Consider the following 25,370-nt stretch of genomic DNA (forward strand, 5'->3'; position numbering starts at 1 on the left):
GAGATTCCTGAACTTTTGTTCCTCCAAATCAGTATATTTAGTTGCATAAAGAAATCCTTTGGTAGTTGACCATTTATAGATTAAATCTATAAATTTAGGTGGTATTGCCATTTATTGTTTTTTTTTAAATCATTCTCTTTTATTTAGTTTTGTAGTTGTATTTATACAAATCTGTGTATTTCTTAGTAAATGGACTCCCAGATATTTTATACGTTCTATATTTAGAATGAAGTTTTTTTCTATCTCCTCTCTGGTTTTTCTTAAAGAAGAGCTGATTTTGGTGGGTTTACTTTATATCTAGCTACTTTACCAGTTATTAATTATTTCAGTTAATTTTGCTGACTGTTTAGAATTCTCCAAGTAAATAATCATGACATCTGTAGAAAGTGATAACTATTTATGCTCTTTGCCTATGTTTTCCCCTCTCAGTTTCTTTTTCTCATTTTATGATTTCACAAGGGAAAACCAGATTGAGGTTAAGAGGGTTTGAGGAGTGGAAGTAGAGGCCACGAATCTAGACTAGAAAACTTTTTAAAAGGAGTTTGGCTGAGAATGTAACAATGGATGTAGTGTAATAGTTATGAGGGAAAATGGGATCTAGGGAGTCTTTTCTTAAGAAAGAGGAAAACTTAGATGTGTTAATAGGTAGCTAGGAAACAAGAAGGGAAAGATTGAAGGTGAAAGAAGGGGGAAGGAATCTGCTGGAGGAAAAGGCTGGAGAAAGAAGTACTACTTACCTAGCATCTTTTTGCCAAGGGTAAAAATAGAAGGGTGATGACTTTGGTGAGGAAGATACTTGAGAAATGGAGAAATAGTTGGGGATAAAGTCAAGCTGCTATGAGAAGAGGGAAGTGGGAATTGTCAAATAAGAAGATAAGCAAATAATATTTGGTCATTTGGAGTGTAAAGTATAAAGTCAGATACTCTTGGTGGGGAGGAGTGGTGGAGAAAATTCTGAAGGACAGTTTAAGGAGAAAAGAGACTGGTAATAGGTCCCATAGGGAGTAGGATTGAGGAATTAGGGAGGAGAAGGGTTGCCTTGTTGTAGTGAGAGCCCAATTAAGATTGCCATTTTTTCAGAAAATTCTCCATCTCTGTTAAGGGATGGAAGCAAATGGTGTGTGGGTAGTCCAGGATAGGGGTTTGGCAAGGTATGAGCAGTGATAAAGCAGGGAATCTAGAGTAGAAGATTTAAATGGTTCATTAGGGATCAGAGATGATGATGGAAGGAGAGTACAGTCAAAGCTGTAGTAATAGCCTGATTAAATACCTTGGGGATGAGAGATTATAGGTGATGGTGAGGAGGGAAAAATAGTTTTGGGAGGAGTAAGGAATATGGAGAAGTGGAATGATAGTGATTGGATAAAAGAATTTCAACATTGATTATTCAAGTGAACCCCTCCATGTGAATGATAACATGATCAAGGGTATATCCATCTTCATGCATAGCTAAGGTAGTTTAGACATCTGGACCAGTTTTTTTGTCCCTTAGAAGGAGTTTGTTAGGCCTTCTTCTTTCTGTGTTTTTGCACATTGTTTTTGTAATATTGGAATTAATTGTTCTTTGAATTTTATATAGACCCTTATATAGAATTTTCTTGTAAAACCATATGATCTGAGATTTTTTTTCCCAGTGGGAGAGTATTTTGGTTTATAAAATTTATTTTTCTGAAATTGCCTTAAAGTCTTATTCTGTTAATCTTGGTATTTTATATTTTTGTAAATTTTCATTTTATTTCAGTTATAATAATAACAATAATAGGTGTCATTTACATAATGTTGTAAAGTTTAGAAAGAGCTTTACAAATATAATCTAATTTCATTTTCACAACAACCCTGAAACTTAGGTTCTATTATTATCCTCATTTTAGAGATGAGGAAACTGAGCTACATAGAGGGCAAGCATCTTTCTTCCCCAGGGTCATAGAGCTAATAAATGCCTGTTACAAGTTTTGTTGGCATATAATTGGACAATATGATTTCTAATAAATTTCCTCTTCTAATCCTTTCGTCTTCTGGCTTTTGTTGAAAGCTGGCTCCTTGTCCACCCTTTCCAGCACTGGTTTCGCTGTAACTCATTTCCTTACTCTTTCCCCTTAACCTCCGTTACTCAATAACTTCTGTTCCTTTTGCAGTTTAGTCAATACACATCTACTACACAGTCAGAATTCTGTAGTTGAGGTATTTTGATCTCCAGTTTCACTTCCCTTCTTTCCTCAATGAGTTTAGTGCCTGGCTCATATATTTCCTCCCCAAGTCCTTCCCTGCCCTCATCCTCAGGCACTTAGGCTAATTATTATTTCTTGAAGTTTAGTGTCCAGATTTTTTTGTCAGGTCATTTTTAGGAAGATTAAAATTTCATTTGATCTTTTTCTGGATAATTTGTTTTTGATTATAGATAACTTATTTTACTTTTGTTTTTTTCATTCTTGTCTTTTTTCTAATATTTCTTGTTATTTCATGGGATTGAGTTCCTTTTGCCTCAGTCTTTTCCAGGAAGGTATACTATTTGGGTGAAGTTCTGTTCTAAACTATTCTCCTTTCAATTTTTTCTTCCTGACTTGTATTTTAACTTATTTCTAATTTTACTATTTTAATCTCATTTCTTCAAGACACTTGTAGTTCTTGTGGACATATCATTTTTTTCCTCTGGGGCTCTGCTTATAGGTGTGGCACTACTTTGGTTTTTTTTGGTTTGCTTCTTAGGCTTCCTTTAACTCAGTATTTTTTCACTGTGTTCATTTCACTCCAAAAGTGTTTTCTGTGCTCAGCTGTCCTGATAGAACCTTGTGGGGTATTGGAGATCGCACCAGCATTACCTCCCCCTTTCTGAGTTGTCCCTGTTTCCTAATAGGACTTTGTCTCTCCCTTCACATTGTCTTTTGGTTTCTGTCCTGACAGTCCACAGCTAGAATCTTGCTTCAGGTCCCAGAGTACTATAGTTTTTGCTAACTTGGTACTCCCACTGCATTCGTTGCCTTTCCCTATCTCATCTTGCTCATTGTGGCTCACTGGTACATCTTCTCTGACAGCTTCTCACCATTTTTAAAAAATAAGTTTCTATTACTCTGTAGCGATTGTTACGTCATCGTAGTTATTTAGTCCAAGTTTCCCTTTCCCCTCTCAGAGAGCCAATCCATATCACAGTATTTTTAGAGAGGAAAAAATATTAGCACAACTGATCAATACATTGAAAAAGTCTTAAAATATGTAGTATGTAACACTTGAGGACCTCCTAGCTCCATGAAGGAGTGGGTTGGTATGGTGGTATCCTGTCCTGTCTCTTCATATTAGTCCAGATTAATCTTTATAATTTTGTTACATTTATTTACTTTTGATTTTTCAGTGCATAGTGGTTCGTTTCATTTACATTGTTTTCTTGACTGTATCAGTTTTTGTAGATCTTTGCATGCTTCTCTGTAACACTTTCATCATTTCCTAAAGCACTATTCCTAAATTCTGTTCTCTTATTTTCATGTAGTACAATATGTTTCTCCATTCTCCAATTGATGGGCATCTACTTTGTTTACAATTCTTAGCTTTCGCAAAAAGTGTTGCTATAAATATGTTGGAGTATATGGGGACTTTCTTCTTATCAGTGGCCTCTTTGGGGCATAAATTTAGCATTCTTTTCCAAAATGCTGTACTACTTCACAGCTCCGCCAACAATGTCTTAAGTGCCTTGTCATTCCACAACTCCTCTAACATTGACTTGCCATTTTTTGAGTATTTTTCCCGAGTTTGCAGGCTCTCAGGTGAAATCTCAGGATTATTTTAATTTACATTTCCCTTAACAATGATTTGGATTGTTCTTTCATTCCATTAATTTTATTTTGTGTATGTCTGTTTTTTAAATGTTTCTTGTAAAACAAGACATTGTAGGGTTTTGTTTAATCTGTTGTACTTTTTCATTTTATTAGATTGTTTAATTCATTCACATTTAAAATTATGAGAAGTTTACATTTTCCTCCATCTGTCCTCTAATATTGGCGTCTTCCCCCCCTTCCCCAAGGTACTATGTTCCTTCAGTTGCTTTAACTTTTTTAAAGTGGCTCTATTTCTACAGGTTCCCTTTCTCTCATCTTTGATTCCCTCCTTGAGTTTGTTAACTCATTCCCTTTGGGTTTTTGCTTATTAGTTCCTTAGTTCCTTTTTCTTTTCTGTTATATAATTACTTGTTACCCAGTTATATAATTCTTCTCTCTTTTTCTTCCCTCTCAGATAAGTAGATTCCCCCTTCTTTTTCTCTCCTTCAATTTGTCCTGTTCGTTAGTTTTTTAAATTTCATCTTTTGCACCCTTTCCCCAAAATGATATCTTTCACTTACTTCATTAACCCTTTTCTTTCTGTCTACCGTAGACCTTCATTCTTGATTCATGATTCCTGTAATTGTCTGGTTTCTCTTTTTTCTGCAGTCACGCAGTTAAAATATCCAAGGTATCCATTCTAGGTTTACCCCTCTGTGTGGTTTCTGCTACTGCCTTGCAGAGCTTTGCCCAGTGCATTTCCCTTTTCCATTGTGCCTCACTCCCAGAACAATGCCAGGTTGTCAGGGATGACTTTGCCCCATGGTAGGACCTCTTCCCATCTGATTATATATCCCACTGTTGATCTATATCTTCTTCTGAATACCTTTTTTTTACCCATTTGTTTCAAAATCTCACTGGGTCCATTCTGTCTCACTGTCCTTCAGGTGTCAGTTCCCCACCAGGTTTTTACAAGCATCAGTTCCCCTAGGCCATACTCAGTGCAAGGTCCCCACCTCCTTCACAGATCATATCTCTTCACCCATAGGAGCAGTAGAACCCCCTGCCACCACCAAAGCAAAACTTCCCTTCCCCCTCCTTGTTACCTATTTCATTGTAAGCTTTTCTCTTTCTGAGTGTACAGGGGTCATCTTACCTTCATTTGACCTTGCCACATTACTTTCCTCTTTGTCCCCCTTATATCCTCTCCCACCTTTTTCATGTACCCTCTCATGTTGTAATGTTGTCCAATACTTTAAAAAAAAGTTCACCCTCAGTCAGGGTATCACTGGATTCTGTTCATAATGCCTCATGTTCAAGTCTTCCCCTGTTAACCTCCATCAGACTTCTACCTTCATTCCTATCCCTTTGTGCGCATTTAGAAAGAAATTTCTTACTGTTCTCTCTGCTGTCACTCTATTCCTGTTGCTGTCTTAAAGGGGGTGCATTTATTCACCCCTCCTGCATTCCTGTTGTTCAGGGTGCTCAAGAAGCAAATGATCTCTTCATTTCTGGTTTTCCTTATTAAAATGTTTCACCCTCTATTACTAAACATCCTTATTTTTTTTCATGTATAGTTACTCCCAGATTTTCAGGTTAGGTCACGCTGAACTGCACCCTGAACTCATTTGCTGTTCAGAACAACACTATTTCTGGGGGTATGTAGGGTTAATGGAATATGAAGATCTTCCCTGTCCATTAATAGGCTCATATGACCGTACCCCACCAATCACTGATGTTTTTGACCTCTTGTTGAGTCCTCATGCCTTTGCCCATGTGGGTCCACATGCCTGTGTGCTGAGCCAATCAGGTGCTGAGTAGAACTGTATAAATAAGAGATGTTGAGAAAATGAGAGCAGAAGAAGAAAGCTGAGTGTGGAGCACTGAGCTCTGTGAAAGGTGGAGACTCACCCACACTCCTTCTTAAGGAGCTGTTATCAGGGAGCCTCCAGGCTATGAAAGTGAATTGAAATAGCTGCTCTTGGGGCTGAAAATATGTCTAAATACTTTTGTTGCCTGGTTAAGCTTTGCTTTCCTGTATTTCCATAATGATATCTTATCTGGTATTAGTGTGCAGAATAAATGTTATTCTTAGTTTCAGTGTTGAGTGAGGAGTGCTTATACCTGGCGATTTGATTCTTAAAATAAAATACACTTGCACGTTCATAGCAGCTTCTCATATCACATATACAGGGCAGAGCTAAGGTGGCAACGTAAAGGCAGGGACTCGCCTGAGCTCTTCCCCAAATCCCTCCAAATACCTTTTAAAAATGACTCTAAACAAATTCTAGAGCAGCAGAACCCGCAAAAAAGACATAGTGAAACAAATTTCCAGCCCAAGACAACCTGGAAGGTTGATAGGAAATGTCTGTTTCACCAGGCTGAGAGAGGAGCACAGCAGAGTGCAGGCCACACCAGCACAGTGCAGGCCACACCAGCACAGAGTGGGCCACAGCAAACCCAGAGCAGGCCTCAGGGGACTGAATGACTGGCAGCAGTGGCAGTTTCCAGACTTCTCAGCCCACAGATGCCAGGGACAACTTAGAAAGTTAGCAGGAAAAGTCTTTTGGACCTGGGTGAGAGGAGTGCAGTGCAGCTCAGGCCAAACCAACACAGCCACAGTCTCAGCCCCAGCCCCAGCCCCAGCCAACAAGGAGCAGGCTTTGGGAGTGACTGAATCAGCAAAGGCAGTGGCTGCTTCTGGAGCTCTCAGCCCACAGACAGTAAGGGGATTGAACCAACTGGTCAGAAGGAGATTACAGGGGTCTCTTTGCTAGCACTGAGGCAGGACTCTGTTGCTTGGCCCATACTTGGATCTTGGTGGCAGTCCTGGGGTAAAGGGGAGCACTGGCACAGCAGACTTGTGGCAGCAATGGAGAGAGGGCCAAAAGAGTGCTTGTGGTTGTGCACAGGCCAGCAGAGGAGTAAACACCTCGCCTTAGATCATACCACCTTTTTTATGTCTGAAAACAGCTGCACAAAATCTGTGAAGTTTGGGATAGTACATCTTCCACATTAGAAGCAGAGCCCCACCTTAACAAAAAGTTAAATAGTCAAGTAATAGGCTGAGGAAACGAGCAAACAATGGAAAAAAACTCAGACTACAGGAACTTACTTTGGTGACAAGGAAGATTGAAATACACACTCAGAAGAAGACAACAAAGTCAGAGCTCCTACATCCAAAGTCTCCAAGAAAAATATGAATTGATCTCAAGTGATGGAAGAGTTCCAAAAGGATTTTGAACATCAAGTAAGAGAAGTAGGAGAAATTGGGAAGAGAAATGAGAGTGATGCAAGAAAATCATGAAAAATGAGTCAACAGTTTGCTAAAGGAGACCCAAAAACATACTGAAGAAAATATCACCTTAAAAAATAGACTAACCCTGGGGCAGCTAGGTGGCGAAGTGAGTAGAGCACCAGCCCTGCAGTCAAGAGAACCTGAGTTCAAATTTGGCCTCAGACATTTGACACACTTAGAAGATGTGTGACTTTGGGCAAGTCACTTAACCCCAATTGCCTTCTGTTCTCTTCCCTCCTCTCCCTCCCCCCCCCCAAAAATAGACTAACCCAGATGGCAAAAAAAAAAAAAAAAGTCCAAAAAGCCAGTGAGAAAAAGAATGCTTTAAAACGCAGAATTGGCTGAATGGAAAAGGAGGTCCAAAAGCTCATTGAAGAAAATAATTTCCTAAAAATTAGAATGGAGCAAATGGAAGCTGATTAAGAAATTATTTAAAAAAAAAAACTAAACAATGAAAAAATAGACAATGTGAAATATCTCTTTGGAAGAAACAGCTGACCTGGAAAATAGATCCAGGAGAGAGAATTTAAAAATTATTGGACTACCTGAAAGTCATGATCAAAAAAAGATCTTAGACATAATCTTTCAAGAAATTATCAAGGAAAACTGCCCAGATAGTCTAGAACCAGAGGGTAAAATAGAAATGGAAAGAATCCATCACTTACCTCCTGAAAGAGATCCCAAAAGGAAAACTCCCAAGAATATCATAGCCAAATTCCAGAGTTCCCAGGTCAAAGAGAAAATAATGCAAGCAGCCAGAAAGAAACAATTCAGGTATGGGGGAGTCAACAATCCAAATAACACAAAATTTAGCACTTTCTATATTAGAAGATCAGGATGCTTAGAATATAATGTTCTCGAGGGTAGAGGAGCTAGGATTAAAACCAAGAATCACCTGTCCAGCAAAACTGAATATAATCCATGAGGGGAAATGGATATTTATTAGATAGGGGAATTTCATGCATTCTTGACCAGTGCTAAATAGAAAATTTGACTTTCAAATATAAGACTCAAGAGAAGCATGAAAAGGTAAATAGGAAAGAGGGACTTATTAAAGTTGAACCGTTTACATTCCTGTATGGGAAGATGATATTTGTAACTCATAAGACTTTTCTCATTATTAAAGTAGTTAGAAGGATAGAAGGATAGTAGTTAGAAAAATAATATAGAGACAGAGGGCACAGGTGTGAGTTGAATATGAAGGGATGATATCTAAAAAAATAAAATTAAGGAGTGAGAGAAGAATGTACTAAGAGAAAGGGAGAGGTAGAATGTAGTAAATTTTCCTACATAAAAGAGACAAGATAAAGCTTTTACAGTGGAGGGGAAGAGGGAGAGATGAGAGGGAATGAATGAACCTTACTCTCATCAGAATTCTGTCGAAGAGGGAATAACACACACTCAATTGAGTATAGAAATCTATGTTACACTGCAAGAAAGTAGTGGGGAAGGGATAAGTGAAATGGGGTGGATAGAAGAGAAGGCAGATTCAGGGAGGGAGTAGTCAGAATTAAAACATTTTTGAGGAGAGAGGGTGAAAGGAGAGAGAATAGAATAAACAGCGGCGGGGGGCGGCAGCAGGATAGGATGGAAGGAAATAATAGTCTTTTACAACATGACTATTATGGAAGTGTTTTGCATGAATATGTACACATGTATGCCATATCAAATTGCTTGCCTTCTCAATGAGAGAGCGTTTCAACAATCTGGCTAGCAGCTGTTGTGGTGGGTGAAAGGCCAGCACAAGGCCAACAACAAGCATGCTACCAGCACACTGCAAAAGCCCAGGTTCTTTTGATCTGCTTTACTAAGGAAAGCAGCATTAAGGGGTTAATGAGCTTACTTTAATTCAGCATACAAATACCATTCACTTAGTTCAGAGGAAAAAGCCAGCACCCTGAACTTCAGAGCAAATATAAACAAATTACAAACATCGACAGACAGACGAAATACAATTCATAGTTACTAAGATCTAGGTTCAGCCTGGGAGCTCATAACAAGGGCTGGCCCAGAATCACACACTCCACCATGGCTGTGGGTAAGAGCTCCGAAAAAGAGAAAGCCAACCCCTGGTTTTATATCTTTTTCAGGGTCAAGGGTGAGTCACACATGCGACTCACCCACGTGGCCTAAAATCGTCACAAAGAGGTGAGTTAAACCCAAGTGGCCTAAAAGCCTCTGATGTCCAAAACATGTCACTCAAACTCATGTGTAAACTAGGCCCTCCCCTGAGGCAAGGAGGTCACCAAGGACTCTCAATCTAATCAAGGAAACAAAGGCCAGACTCTTCAAGGGCACTTGGTTGAACTGAGAGCCCATTTCGTTTACCAACACAGAGAGTGAGGAGGGAGGAAGGGAGAGAATTAGGAACTCAAAAGTTTTAAAAATGAATGTTAAAAATGTTTTTACATGTAACTGGGGAAAAATAAAATACTAAAAAAAATTTAAAACCCCAAAACTTAAAAAAAAGAACATATCATTTCATTCCCTTTTATGTTTTCTAGTGGGTGTAGAATAGTCTTGTATTATTTGAATGTCCTTTCCTTTGTCTTTTTCCTGATCACTTGTCTAAACAATCCTTGAACTCTGTCCCTGAGTCTCCTGTCTCTAATAAGTGAGAGTTCACCTTATCTTGCCCTAACCAGGCACACACACCATCTCTGAGCTATCACCATACCATCCAAGGATAGTATAACCTCTACCAACCTTCTTTGAGGACAGGGACTATCTTGCTTGCTTGTATTTGTATTCCCAGCACTTAGCAAAGTGTCTGGCACAGAGAAGGTTCTTAATATTTTCCTTTATTTTTAATGTCTAAGGTTTTTTAAATTTAAAAAATCTGCATTTAACACTAAAAGAAAGAAATGTGAACATCTCCATATATACAGTAAAAGGGAAAAATACAATTGTATATGAATTTGTAAGTTTCTGTTATGTATCACTTGATTTTGTAAAGGCATAAAATAAATTCAGCATGTTACTTTCAGAGATGTCTTCCTTGCTTCTTTCATTCTGAGCTTTGTTTTCTTCTGTTTCATTTTTTTTTTAATGATTTATTGACCTTCATTTTTTGAAACATTCTCACTAGCCCCCCTTCAGCCCTCAATCTCCACCTTTCCCCCATTAAAAAGTGAATTGAAACATACTCACAGTTGTCTAAAAATTTGTGTTTCCTGCTTTGTCCGTTACTGCTGTGTTAGGATGTTTCATCATTGCATTGATCAGAGTTCTTAAGTGTTTTTAAATTAAAATTATTTTTCTTTAAAATGTTGTGTAAATTATTTTCTTGATTCAGCACAATTTCATTATGCATTAATTCATGCAAGTCTTAACCAAGTTTCACTGAAACTATCAGTTTCACCCATTTTTGTGTATGCGGTATATGGGGTATGACCTAGGTAGGGACTTAATCTGAAGTAGGTGGGGTATGGTTGGCTCCCTGCTTTTTCAACACTAAACCTTATAGTTATCTGGCCCAAGTCAGGTCAAATCAACACAAGTTTCAGGGTTTCCCCAGCTTGACCTGATATGCTGAGAGACTTTCTTGGGCCCCACTCTGGTTGGGGCTTCCTTCCTGAGTTGGGGGTGTTAGTATACAACCATTGTCTTGGGGTTACCTTGGATTGCCCCTATTCTGCATGCCGAAAGGTTTCTGTGAGTTGACTTAATCCTTGAGGCTTCTAGATGTCTTTTTGTATGCTTTTTTCCCCCCTTCATATCAAAAACTTGGAGATAGTTACTCCTTTCCTACTGTTCTTCTACTTATTCCACCATTTTTAGTCTGGTTTCATGTCTTATTTCTTGTAAAAATTGCTAATAAGAAAAAAGCAATGCCATGTACACCAGCATAATATTTATGTAGAATTAAAATTTTCATCCATTTTAATACTTAAGGAGAAAATAGTAGGTTTAAATGCCATCAGCCAGAGAAGAAAGTTATTAGCAATTTATTTGAATATTCATTGTATGCAGAAATAGGGGTTGGAAAAGATGATCTGTGAGGTCAGTTGTAAGTTTATGGTTATGCATTGTCCAACTCAAAAATAGTTGACCTGCAAATTAGTGTTGTCACAGTTGTAATATATAACATATCTAGCAGGTGCCATTTTAAGGATACATACACACACACACACACACACACACACACACACATAAACTTATAATTTTCCTATACATGTATCTACTATTTTCCCATACATTTATCTGCACTCAATCTAAAACTAGGTTACATAAGTGGAGCATTTCTCGGAATTTAATTACTCATAAAGATGAACTGGTCCCTCTTATAAATTATAAATGGCCCTAGGTTTCTTCACAAATTGCAAATGAGATAGCATAGCAGTTTGCAGTTGTGAGAGTGAGTGATAAAGTTTAAATGTTTTAAAAGAAAAAGTGGGATAAAATGCAACTTTATTTGTAAATGAATTATATATGTAGAACTTTAATTTTGTCTTTGTCATTTGTTGGTAAAAAATAAAAATGCCTGCATTCCTGATTTTTTTCCCTTCTTTTTCCGAAATGGTTTATAAGGCTTAATTTTGACTTTATAGAAATACCTTTGAAAAAGTTTTAAATTGTAATCAGTCCAGTGCTACTTTAAAGCTTTTGCATGTTTTTATTTAAATTGCTTTTTGGTTAAGGTAAATAGATGTTTACTTTACCTCCATCAAACTTAAATGTTCTATCCAGTCAGTAAACATTTTTTAAGTGCCCACTTTGTGCTATGTGCTGGGGATAAAAAGAAAGGCAACATATAGTCCCTGTCCACAAGGAGTTCACAATCTAATGGGGGAAGACATTACATAAAAAGAAGCTGAAAAGTGGAATGGGGCTCCATAGTGAGCAGTGGGGCATGATGTAGCCCCCTCCTTAAATGGAAGATTTGGGAAAGACTCTGATGTCTATCCTTCACCCTCTCGAATCAGGGAGGAGCCCCAGGGGGAGAAGGAACTAACTGAAGGAGGTGCAAGTTTTAGAGTTGATATGATTTAGCAGGAACATGAATTCTGGAGACAAATGGTGAAGTCTCTGAGAGCAGCCAGGTAGGAAATGATGAATTGGCTGTTCTGGGCTTCCTCTTTAAATAGCTTTATGTTTGTCCTCAAAAAATTTTGCGTATGTATGTGCAAGCTTTAAATAAAGAGAAACATAAAGGTTAGCCAAATCCATCTACTCAGGATTAGAGTATCCCCTAAGTACAGAAAATTAAAATACAGTTCTGTTGAATACTTTCTTTTTTCGATTTTGATATATTTCTATCAAACTTTCTTTACCTCCGTGAACCATTCTCCTGTGAGGACAACGTGTTAAATCCCCTTCATTTTACTCTCTCCTTATCTGTCTATAATCTAGTTTTAATTCCCAGGCTGTAAAGGTCTTCAGAGTGACCCTTGAAGGAATTAGGAATAATTTTCTTGCTTTGTTTGAAAACAATTTAAATTTAGTAAAAGATATTTGTGTATTTTGAGAGATTTTTTAGAAACGGCATATAAAGAATTTATGGAACCCACTCAATACAAATCTTCACAGTAAGATAAGTTTCTGAAATTTGTTATTGTCAATTGTATTTCCTCTAATTTTGATATATGTACTGTTTTTATAGAAGTTTTTATAGAAAAGTTAAGTCTTGCCGCTTTTCTCTGAAATTACTCTTTTTCCCCTCTTCATAATTTGCTACTACATTAAATTATAGCAGAGACACTCCCCTGCAGTTCAGTGTAGGGTTGATTAATACACACGTTGCATTCCTGGTAGTGCTTAGCAGTGAAACAGCCAGAGTCTTATAAATGAGGGCAGGATGGAGGGAACTGTTTGAGAGGAAGCCTTCAGTTTCCAAAAGACAAACCTTTAACTTGTTGTAAGTAGACATATAACTTAATTTTTTTGTGTGTTAACTGGGTTGAGTAGTGGTTAAGGAAAACATTTGTGAATTTACAAATATTCAATATAAGGGAAATAACTATAATAATAGAACATTTTAAAAGGGATAATGAACTGGATTTTCTATTTTAAATGTAGTCAGGACTTTACAGATAAGAAATATTATTAGGGTGAGGAAAATTGGGCTTCGTGTGTTTGTTAGTCTTCCAAAATTTTATTAACTAATTGTTTTGAGAGCCATTCAGTTCAAAACCCTTTAACATATTACTGTGTTGACATTCATCTGTGTTATTTAAAATACAAGTTATAAGTTAGGATTATGCTATTATTTACTGTGTCAGATGACTACAGAAGTGATTTGGGAGTTGAAATGGTACAGAATGAGCTACAGAAACAAACAAGTATGACACAGGAAAAGTAAGATAGATGATTAATTTGACATTAAAACCTATAAAAGAATATTTAAAATAAATCCTGTGTCTTGGGTTGATCACTATCTGAGCATCCCTTTGTGGGTTAATATAAGAAGACATGACTCACTTCTGTTAATTTTGGAAGAATAAGAAAGGCTTTTCATTTTCTTTAGTCTAGAATCTAAAGAGTGCAAAGAAGAATATTATTGGTACAAAGAAAAGCAGTAGACAAAAAAGAAACACCAAGAAGAAAAGTTAAAAAAAGGGGGGGGCTTTAAAATAAAAGGAGGGTAAAAAATACAGGGTATATTTTAAATGAACTTCAATCTTAGGTATGGTCTACATGTTAAATAAATATTCTTCCATATAACCTAACTTTTTTCTTCGTATTTTTTCATATTATTGCATAGTCATCTAACATGTGGTGAACATTGTTGTACCTGTCACCAATAAATTTGCTCTTAAATGCTTTGAGACAAAATTTATTTTTTCCTGTTTTTAAAAAATTTATTTTTTGAGCATTTCCCAATTACATGTAAAATTTTTTAATAGTCATTTAAAAATTTTTTAAAATTCCAAATTCTGTCCCTCTCCTCTTCTTGCAAAGGTAAGCAATTTGATAAAGATTTTATATAAATATAGATAGGTAGATATAGCTATGTGAAGTCATACAGAACATATTTCCATATTAACCATGTTGCAAAATGAAATTAAACAGAACTGAAGTAAACAAATGTATGCTTTAGTTTGCATTCCGAGTTCATCAGTTCTCTATCTGGGGGGGGGGATAGCTTTTTTCATCAAGGATCCCTCAGAATTATCTTAAATTAATGTCCTGATCAGAGTAGTGCTTAGTCTTTCATAGTTGATCATCCTTAAAATATTGCTTTTACTATGTACAGTGTTCTCCTGGTTCTGCTCACTTCACTTTATGTGAGATCATATATAAGCTTTAGGTTTTTCTGAAACCACCCTGCTCATATAGCACAATAGTATGCCATCACAATCATATACTACATCTTATTCAGCCATTCCCCAAATGATGGGCATCCCTTAAATTTCCAATTCTTTGCCAACACAAAAAAGTTGGCTATAAATATTTTTATACACATAGGTCCTTTTCCCTTTTCTTTCATCTCTTTTGGATAAAGATCTAGTAGTGGTATTGCTAGGTCAAAGGTATGTACAATTTTTTGCTCTTTGGGGATAGTTCCAAATTATTCTCCAGAATGCTTCGACTAGTTGGACTAGTTCACAATTCCACCAACAATGTATTAGTGTTACTGTTTTCCCACATCCCCTCCAGCATTTGTCATTTTGTCATTTTCCTTTTCTGTTATCTGTCATTTCCATTTCTTTAATAGTACTTTGCCCAGTTATATATGAAGACAGTTTTTAGCATTCAGTTTTACAAGATTTTGCATTCCAAATTTTTCTCCCTCCTTCCCTACCCCCTATTCCTAAAATAATAGGCAGTATGATATAGGTTGTATAAGAAGAAACAGATCATAAGGGGAAAAAAATTCAAAAAAAATAAAGTGAAAAAAGTATGCTTTGATTTGCATTCAGAGTCCATCAGTTCTTTATCTGGATGTGGATAGCATTTTCCATCATGAGTCCTTTGTGCTTGCCTTGGATCATTGTGTTGCTGAGAAAAGTGAAGTGATTTTGTTGCAAATACGGTGTACAATGTTTTCCTGTTTCTGTCCATTTCACTTTGCATTAGTTTGTATAAGTCTTTTCAGGTTTTTCTGAAATCTGCCTGCTCATCATTTTTTATTGCACAGTAGTATTCCATTATATGTTCATCCATAACCCCAATTGATAGGCATCCTCACAATTTTTAATGTTTTGCCACCACAAAAAGTGCTGCTATAAATATTTTTGTACATGTAGGTCCTTTTCCCTTTTTTATGATCTCTTTGGGATACAGATCTAGTAGTGCTATTGCTGGATCACAGGGCAGGCACAGTTTGGTTGCCCTTTGGGCGTAGTTCCAAATTTCTCTCCAGAATGGTTGGATCAGTTCACAACTCCACCAACAATGCATTAGTGTCCAAATTTTTTCACATCTTCTCCAACATTTATCATTTTCCTTTTATTTCATATTAACCAATCTGATAGGTGTGAGGTAGTACCTCAGAGTTGTTTTAATTTGCATTTCTCTAATAAAAAGTGATTTAGGGGAAAAAATAATCTAGAGCATTTCTTCATATGCCTGTGGATAGCTTTGATTTCTTCATCTGGTAACTGCCTGTTCATATCCTTTGAGCATTTATCAATTGAGGAATGGCTTTTTATAGGTATATTTGACTCAGTTCTCTATATATTTGAGAAATGAGACCTTTATCAGAGACGTTTGCTGTACAGATTGTTTCCCAGCTTTCTGCTTTCCTTCTAATCTTGATTGTATTGGTTTTGTTTGTGTGTCATTTCCATTTCTGATAATTTGATTGTGTGACATGATAGCTCAGAGTTGTTTTAATTTGCATTTCTCTAATGAATAGATTTAGAACATTTTAATGTGACTGATAGCTTTTGTTTCTTCTTCTGAAAACTGCCTGTTCATATCTTTTGACTATGTATCAGCTAAGGAATGGTCTTTATTTTTATAAATTTGGCTCATTGTCTTATATATTTGAAAAATGAAGGTTTTATCAAGCTTGCTGTAAATTTTTCTCCTAGTTTCCTGTTTTCCTTCTAAATTTGGCTGCATTGGTTTTGTTTGTGCAAAAAAGTATTATTATTTTTAAATCTTTATTCAGTCCATATATTGTAGGATTAAATTATTCTAACACAACCAGTGTTATTGAGATCATAAGTCTTTGATAGTTTCTACCAGTATTTCTGAACCATAGAATTTAATAGTTCTAACACAGCCAAAGATAACCATTGTTATTAATATGAGTCATAAACTTTTCATTGCTACTACCCATTGTTTCAGCCTGAATTTTATTTTTGTTAGATGTGATTAGGCATATTGACATTGGGTCTAATGTTGAAATTAATATGCTTCTCCTGGGAATATGTTTGCTAGTTGTTAAACCTAGGAGGAGATGGGAAGTTGGTTTTGAATTTTAAAAAATTGTCATTGCTATCCCTTGTTTTCACATCACCTACGGTTCTCAAAATATCCTTCTACGTTTCCCCTTCTCCTTTTAGAGAGTCATACTTTTGAATACTTCTCTCTCCAGGGCTGCTATGAGGATAAAATGAGATACTTGTAAAGTGAGTTGAAAACCTTACGGTTCTATGTAAATGTGGTCATGGTTGATGGTTTGGAATTTGGTAGGAATATCATTTCTTAAGACCCCTGCCACCCAGCTAGACAGTTTTTTTCTCTAAAAAGTAATAAAATTGTCCTTGAGATGTAATTGGTCTTGAAGACTAAGGCTTGAACCATTGCTTTAGCTTATTGGTCCCTTAAATACAAAATCTCAGCACAAGAGGAAGTGGGGCTCCTCATTCAGATTTAATAAGCTCTTATAACGAGGTACACCACTGTGGGCAGGGGAATCTACCTCCAAATGAATTAATCATGTATCCTATCTAAATTTTCATGCTTTCTGTGTTGTTGATAAATAGACCTCTTGTTAATAGTTAGTGGCTGGTAAAAACAAAACAAGACAAGAGAAAGGAAGCAAAGGCATACACATCCTTAAAGGGAAGACAAAACTTCTCCTATCTGCTGACGACATAAGCTACTTGCAAACTCCTAGAGAATCAACAGAGGTACTGAGACAATGAATAGCTTCAGCAAAGATGTAGGCTACAAAACAAATCCTCAAAAATCAATAGCATTTCTATATAACAATAGTAATATCCAAGAAGCAATAAATAGGAAGGGACTTGAGTCCAGGCACGCATTTTTCTCTGCCTCTTCTCCATCTGCTTCCTTGGCTTCCTTTAACACCCAATTAAAACCTCATCTTATAGAGGAAGCTTTTCATAGCAACTCTAAATTCTAGTGCCTTCCCTCTGTTAATTTCCTACCTGTATATAGATTGCTTTATATATTTTTGTTTGAATGTTATCTCCCCTCTTTAAATTTTTTTTGAAGTTTATCATTTTTATTTAATATTTTAGTTTTCAACACTGATTTCCACAAGATTTTGAGTTAAAAATTTTCTCCCCATTTCTACCCTCCCCTGCCCCAACTACAGGATGGCATATATTCTGATTGCCTCATTCCCCAGTCAGCTCTCCATTCTGTCACCCCACTCCCCGCCCCCACATCCCCTTTCCCCTTACTTTCTTGTAACAGGGCAGGATAGATTTCTGTGCCCCATTCCCTATTTATCTTGTTTCCCAGCTGCATGCAAAAACAGCTTTTCTTTTTGAGCATCTGCTTTTAAAAATTTGAGTTCCAAATTCTCTCCCCTCTTCCCTTCCTACCCAACCTCCCTAGGAAGGCTAGCAATTCAACATAGGTCACACATGTATCATTATGTAAAACACTTCCACAATACTCATGTTGTGAAAGGCTAACTATATTTCCTTCCATCCTATCCCATCTCCCTTTATTCAGCTTTCTCCCTTGATCCTGTCCCTTTACAAAAGTGTTTGCTTTTGATTACCTCCTCCCCCTATCTGCCCTCCTTTCTATCATCCCCCCTTTTTTATATCCTTCCCCTTACTTTCCTGTGGAGTAAGATACCCAATTGAGTGTGTGTGTTATTCCCTCCTCAAGTCAAATCTGATGAGAGCAAGATTCACTCATTCCCCCTCACCTGCCCCCTCTTCCCTTCCAACAGAACTGCTTTTTCTTGCCACTTTTATGTGAGATAATTTTCCCCATTCTATCTATCGCTTTCTCCCTCTCTCAATATATTCCTCTCTCATCCCTTAATTCAATTTATTTTTTAGCTATCATCCCTTCCTATTCACCTCACCCTGTGCGCTCTGTCTATATATATGTACATTCCCTTCAACTACCTAATACTAAGAAAGGTCTCATGAATTACAAACATCATCTATCCGTGTAGGAGTGTAAACAAAACAGTTCCACTTTAGTAAGTCCCTTATGAATTCTCTTTCTTGTTTACCTTTTCATGCTTCTCTTGATTCTTGTATTTGAAAGTCAGATTTTCTATCCAGCTCTGGTCTTTTCATTGAGAAAGCTTGAAAGTCCTCTATTTTATTGAAATTCCATATTTTGCCTTGGAACATGATACTCGGTTTTGCTGGGTAGGTGATTCTAGGTTTTAATCCTAGCTCCATTGACCTCCAGAATATCGCATTTCAAGCCCTTCGATCTCTTAATGTAGAAGCTGCCAGATCCTGGGTTATTCTGATTGGGTTTCCACAATACTCAAATTGTTTCTTTCTGGCTGCTTGCAGTATTTTCTCCTTGATCTGGGAGCTCTGGAATTTGGCGACAATATTCCTAGGAGATTTCTTTTTGGGATCTATTTGAGGAGGTGATCGATGGATTCTTTCAATTTCTATTTTGCCCTGTGGCTCTAGAATATCAGGGCAGTTCTCCTTGATAATTTCTTGAAAGATGATATCTAGGCTCTTTTTTTGATCATGGATTTCAGGTAGTCCAATTATTTTTGAATTCTCTCTCCTGGATCTATTTTCCAGGTCAGTGGTTTTTCCAAGGAGATATTTCACATTGTCTTCCATTTTTTCATTCCTTTGGTTCTGTTTTATAATATCCTGATTTCTCATAAAGTCACTAGCTTCCACTTGCTCCAATCTAATTTTTAAAGTAGTATTTTCTTCAGTGGTCTTTTGGACCTCCTTTTCCATTTGGCTAATTCTGCCTTTCAAGGCATTCTTCTCATTGGCTTTTTGGAGCTCTTTTGCCATTTGATTTAGTCTGTTTTTTAAGGTGTTGTTTTCTTCAGTGTATTTTTCAGTATTTTTTTGGGTCTCCTTTAGCAAGTCATTGACCTGTTTTTCATGGTTTTCTCGCATCCTTCTCATTTCTCTTCCCAATTTTTCCTCTACTTCTCTAACTTGCTTTTCCAAATCCTTTTTGAGCTCTTCCATGGCCTGGGACCAGTTCATGTTTTTCTTGGAGGTTTCTGTTGTAGGCTCTTTGACTTTATTAATTTCTTCTGTCTGTATGTTTTGGTCTTCTTTGTCAGCAAAGAAAGAATGCAGAGTCTGAGACTGAATCTCGGTGCGTTTTCGCTGCCTGGCCGTAATCCCAGCCAACTAACTTGACCTTTGAGTTTTTCAGTGGGGTATGACTGCTTGTAGACTACAGAGTTCTATATTCCACGTCTGGGGGGGAGGTGCCAGCTCTGCCGCACCAGCACTGCTCCTTCCCCAAGGACCCCCAACCCGAACTGGGCTCAGGTCTTCGGCAGGCTGTGCACCCCTGCTCTGATCTGCCACTTAATTCCTCCCACCAGGTGGGCCTGGAGCCGGAAGCAGCAGCAGCCGTAGCTGCCCCACCTCCGCTGCCCCCGGGGCTGGAAGCCGAACCGCGAACTCCTTCCACTCCCGCAGCTTTTCCCACTAACCTTCTCAGCAGTCTTTGGTGTTTGTGGGTTGAGAAGTCTCGTAACTGCCGCAGCTCACTGAATCAGGGCGCTAGGGCCCCCTCTGCCCGGCTTCTGGGTCTGGATGGTCCACGCCGCTCAAGCTGGGCTCCGCTCCACTCCGTTCCCAGCTCCCAGCTCCTTGCGGGACAGACCTCACCCAGAGACCATCCAGGCTGTTCTGGGCTGGAGCCCTGCTTCCCTCTGCTGTTCTGTGGGTTCTGCCGTTCTAGAATTGGTTCAGAGCCATTTTTTATAGGTTTTTGGAGGGGCTCGGCAGGGAGCTCAGGCTGGTCCCTGCTTTCCAGCCGCCATCTTGGCTCCGCCCCCCACCTATTTAAATTTTAAGCTGCTTGAGGGCAGGGATTGTCTTTTGTCTCTTTTTGTATCCCCAGAGCTTAGCAGAGAGCCTGACACAAAGTAGACACTTAATAAAAATTGATTGGCTGAGATCAGTCTTCTGCTGCCATTTCCAATACAATATATGTTTTCCTTTATGAGCTTCCTTGTATTCCTTTATGCATTTTTAATAGCATTCCTTTTAGCATCACCATCAGTACTCAGCAATCACGTACTAGCTGTTGTCTGAAAACTAGCCCTATTTTTGTCTTATATCCTTGCCAAGAGTTTTAAAACATGATTATTGTTAATCCTCTATTGTTGTGATTGGTTTATTTCTTTAGTCTGAATTCTCAAATCTTTCACAATTGTTTTTCTGTACAGTATTCTTTTTATATTATTCTCTTGCATTCTTTTTGCTTCTGACCTTCACAAATCACTTAACAAACTACTCACTAAAGTTTCTGTTTCTTATCTGATAGAAGCCTTTAGCTCTCCGTTCCTTTGGTAGAGAGATGGCTGATTTACCTGGAGATCAGTAAGCTTTTCCCCTGGCAGTTACTAGCCTTTCTCAGTTCTCTAAGTTCTCTTTAAAGACACCATTCAGCTAAACTCAGGAGAAGGTAGAAATCTTTATCAAAGTCCATTAATTGCTTAGATACATATTAGACTTGAAAACTGTAGTCTTTATTCAACTGAAATTTATTGTTATGTAACATTTCCATCAAGAAGTGACAGTTTTTGGAGTCAGGATGGAAGAAAACCTTTAAAAACTAACATAATTGGGGCAGCTAGGTGGCACAATGGATGTAGCACTGGTCTTTGAGTCAGCAGGACCTGAGTTCAAATACAGTGTCAGACACGTACTAGCTGTATGACCCTGGGCAAGTCACTTAACCCTGATTGCCTCCACCGCTTCCCTCCCCGCCCCCCCCAAAACCCAGTAACATAATCCCATGAAAATAAATTTATACAGAGGCATTTAGTGTATGAACTCTTGAACACCTCATTATGCCAGAGTAACATTTGAATGCATCAGCTGTGCTCTGGCACAGTTCAATATTTAGTGTTTATAATTTTAACCCTGAGTATTCAAGATTTGAAAATATGTTCAATTGTACTGTATAAGAAGACATAGAAGTTTTAGGTTAAATCTCATCATTTAAGAATCAAAGATAACCAATATAAGCAATAAAAAAAGAAAGCATCCATTATCTGCAAAATTTACTTTCCTAGAACCCTTCTACCCCCAATGATGATAATGCTACTCTATCAATAGTGAAAAATTTAGAATGCTGTTACTAATCCCAATATTCCGCCTGCTGAAGCAGAAAACTTGAAAGAACACATTTTGCAAATACAAGTTAAATGATTAATTTTGAACAATTTTTTCCCCCTGCCAGAGGTGGAAGACCTGTTCTCTTCACTCAAGCATATTCAGCACACTTTGGTAGATTCCCAGAGTCAGGATGACATTGCTCTGCTTTTACAACTTGTACAAAATACTGATTTCCAGAATGCATTTAAGATACACAATGCTGTCACAGTGCATATGAATAAAGCCAGCCCTCCGTTTCCTCTTATCTCCAATGCACAAGACCTTGCACAGGAGGTATGTATTTTGTATGCCTTATTGACATTCTAACAGCCTTATTTTCCTTCTGGGACCAGCATTTTCAGAAGTGTAAAAACAATTATATATTAATAATGTTAACAATTTCCATTAGAAAAAATGGAATATAGTTATTTTTTAAAAGGTTAAATTTCCTATGCTATGTTATATAAAAAATTTCATTGCCATTTGTTTAATCTATAAGACCTACCTTACAAGTCTATAATAATGTTGTTATTAATAGGTTAGATATTATAGAGATCAAATGTCCCAGAGCTTTTAAAATAGAAGAAGAAACATCAAGTTTCTCATATTCATTCCTGACCATTTAATTTTTGTTCCTCTAGCTCCTAGATGCTGGAGTCTAGCATCTATGTTTACCTTTGCCTATCCTAAGATCACACTGTACAGTCATTGCTTTAAAGTTGGAAGGGACCTTAGGAGGACATAGAGAGGGGGGTCCAACCCCGTTGTTTTATAGATGAGGAAATAGGCACAAAGAAGTTCCTGGTATGTAAGAAGAGCTGGATTCAAGCTTGAATCCTCTGAACTCAAATCTAGCCCTCTTAGCCTTCTACATACTACTTAGGTGGCATATTTTCGATTCCTAGAATTCTAGAGCTAGAAAGCTTCTTGCAATTGTCTCATTCCTACCCCATGCTGAAAAAAATGAGAACTAATCCATATCCAATCATTTTTGTAATCAGAGCTTACAATAGAAGGGTTTCATTCAAGAATATGTCTTGTGATGTATTAAATTTTGTAAGGAATTTTGCTGTTAAACTAGCACGGATTTTGCCACAATGATGATATTGAAGCCTCAGTATGAGTCTTGTTTTTGCTTTCTACTTTTCCTTGATCTTTTGTAGTAGTTGGGAGGGTGATGATGATGGTGGTAGTGGGAGGAGGAGGAGGAGGAGCAGCAGTAGCAGTAATAGTATTTGGCCTTTTTTATATTTGTTACCTTCTGTCACTAGCCTCTTGAAGTATTGCTTTTGATAGGTATGTACTGCAATCTAGAAAGATTAAATGGTTTTCTTTTTCTTTTGTAGGTACAAGCAGTTTTGAAACCAAGCCATCAGAAGGAAGGACAAGAGTTAAATGCTTTGCTAAATGCTCCTCATATTCAGGTAGAAGCTAGGCAAACTGACATTCTGTCAGTGAACCAAATATATCTTATTACCATTTAGCTTCTATGTGACATATGCCTTGCCTCATGTATTTATGAAGTGAAAACCACCCAGTTACTTTTTGTCTAACATATGCAGTTTTACTTGAACTTGTCTTAAGCCAGTGTACATTCAGAGCTCCGCATCTTATCCACACTCTGGAGCCGATACCATTGAATTCCCAGGTGGATTGTAAAAAGCCTTCTTTCATATATATATGTTGAGAGGAAAAGTAGGCAGTTGGCAGGTAGAGAAAGGAGGGTGCCAGGATGGTTCTAACCAAAAAAACAAACAAACAAAAGCCCCGCATATTAAGGCAGAGGACAATCTTAAAAAGGGGGGGGGGGCTTAAATAATTTACATATATGTAATGCTCTTATGACCTTCCCCATCTCTGCCACTAATTTTAAAATCTGTTTCTTTTTGTAGAACAAGGCAGAGACAGATAACTCAATACAATATCTGCAATAATTTTTTTTTTTTAATTCAGATATACAGTCAGAATCCTGAAGAGACACTGTATAATTTTGGAGCAGTTTGTCTTCTCCGATCTCCTTACACTGTTCCTTACCTGCACCAGTCCAGTTTTTAAAACCTGAGTTAAACACTAAAAAGAAAACAGAGCCATGCTAAACTCATCTTATTTGGGAGCAATTATCTTGTCATGCCCTTTGACAAAAACAAGTAACTGACAACAACAACAACAAAAATTCATTTAGGAGTATTTCCTGTGTACAATAGGGGACTCATGTTGTTGATCCACATTTTCTGGAAGATGGAGCCTCCAGTCTAGACAGAGTACTTAAGCCCAAATGGGACAGTTATCTTGATTTTCTTGGTGCTGGCGGCTAGGACTGTGGTCTTTTCTGTGTCTCCCGTCTATGCCTTTGTTACGTGGTGGTACCTCAGAGCATGGTTGTGCAGTATGGTATTGCTTTTTATTTTCCCCCTAAGCAATACTTTTTATTGGTGATAGTGGGGGCTAGGATGGGGCTTCGAGGAAGGAGTGCTGTGTTTCCCAGTCTTCTGGCATAGTTGTAGTGATGGTGAATAATTGCTCCCTGATATCTGTGCTAGGAAAATTTTCTTCTGTGTCAGGCACTCCATAGCGATTTTGTCAGAGCCCAGCTCTAGCTCTGGAGATGACTACAGGGCGACCTTGACCATTTTCTCATCCTTGATGACCAGATTTCACAACTTCCTCTGATGGACACTGTAATTTTCCACTTGGACATGGATATCCATGTGCTGGTGTAGGTGGGCCTGTTGTATTTTCATTACAGATGATAACATCATACTTCGTGATTGGGTTGAAGGTAATATATTTATGTATTTACACACAGGATTCTATGCCTAAAGAATGATATTGGAAGATGGTTTCCCATTGCCAGTGGTAATAACCTGACCCCTTAGGGAACTTATAGCTTTTTTCCAGACAAAAGCTAGATATAACTAGATGCTATTTATTCTCTAGGGGCAATATAACACAGCTTCTCATTGATATCACACAGAATTTCCTTCTCAGCTGTGGTAGTGAACATGTAGTTTCTGTTGTTGAGGATTTTCATGAAGTAGTTTGTTAAGTCATGGCCAGCCAGATCTGAGAGGAGCTTGGCATGGAGTAGATCATGACCTTCATAGTTGGGCACAGTGTAGGTCATATCATACCAGAGTTCATTATAATACTAATGGAGGTGCCAGAAGCATAAAGAGACATCACAACATAGATAGCAAGATACGTGGCTGGAGTATTGACTGTTTCAAACATGATTTGAGTCATCACTTCTCAGTTGCCTTTGGGATCTAGAGGGGTTTCTGTGAGTAGCACGGTGTGTTCTTCAGGAGCCATATAGAGCTCATTGTAGAAAATATATTTCCAAATCTCTGTGTCCTCCTAATTGGTGACAGTACCATGTTCATTGGTGGCACTTAATGTTTAAAGTACCTCTTTCACTGGACCTCATCCCCCAAGTGTCTTTTTGGCTTTTACCACTCCCATCTCATTCTGACCTCTGTGGCACTCAACAGTGGAGTAAAAGATTACACATTTGAGAGACATTGTAAACAACAGTGTCAGCAATATCATCTTCCATGTGGAACTTGAAAGTGACAAGTTTAAACAAGAAAGAAATGAGGTCTTATCCCACCTGGAACCAGGGCAGGGGGAGGCTATTGATTTTCTTAAACAAAGGTTTTCCCTTTTAAAAAAGAAATTTAAAATTCCTTGAGTTTTATTTTTCTTAATGGTTATATTTTTAGTTTTCTGTTAGTTCTTAATTATTCATAGGATTAGAGTTAAACTTTTTTTAAATTGAACTTAAAGAAAATACAGTGGACAAATGAGATTTCAGTGTACCAATAATTTGCACAGGTGAAACACTTCATGACATATAATACATGATTGTAAACGTTTAAGCTG

General features: G+C 37.6%; 1 protein-coding gene across 1 annotated transcript in view; it reads left to right on the forward strand.

Moving 5' to 3' along the window:
• The window catches only part of MPP5 (membrane palmitoylated protein 5), a 141,080-nt gene that overhangs the window by 67,294 nt on the left and 48,416 nt on the right, over positions 1-25,370 (forward strand). The window contains exons 3-4 of the mRNA XM_036734787.1: positions 21,574-21,782; positions 22,835-22,912. Of these exons, the coding sequence (XP_036590682.1) occupies positions 21,574-21,782; positions 22,835-22,912 (287 nt within the window). The remainder of the gene's footprint in view (positions 1-21,573; positions 21,783-22,834; positions 22,913-25,370) is intronic.

The sequence above is a fragment of the Trichosurus vulpecula genome, chromosome 8, assembly GCF_011100635.1.
Source record: "Trichosurus vulpecula isolate mTriVul1 chromosome 8, mTriVul1.pri, whole genome shotgun sequence".
NCBI lineage: Eukaryota > Metazoa > Chordata > Mammalia > Diprotodontia > Phalangeridae > Trichosurus > Trichosurus vulpecula.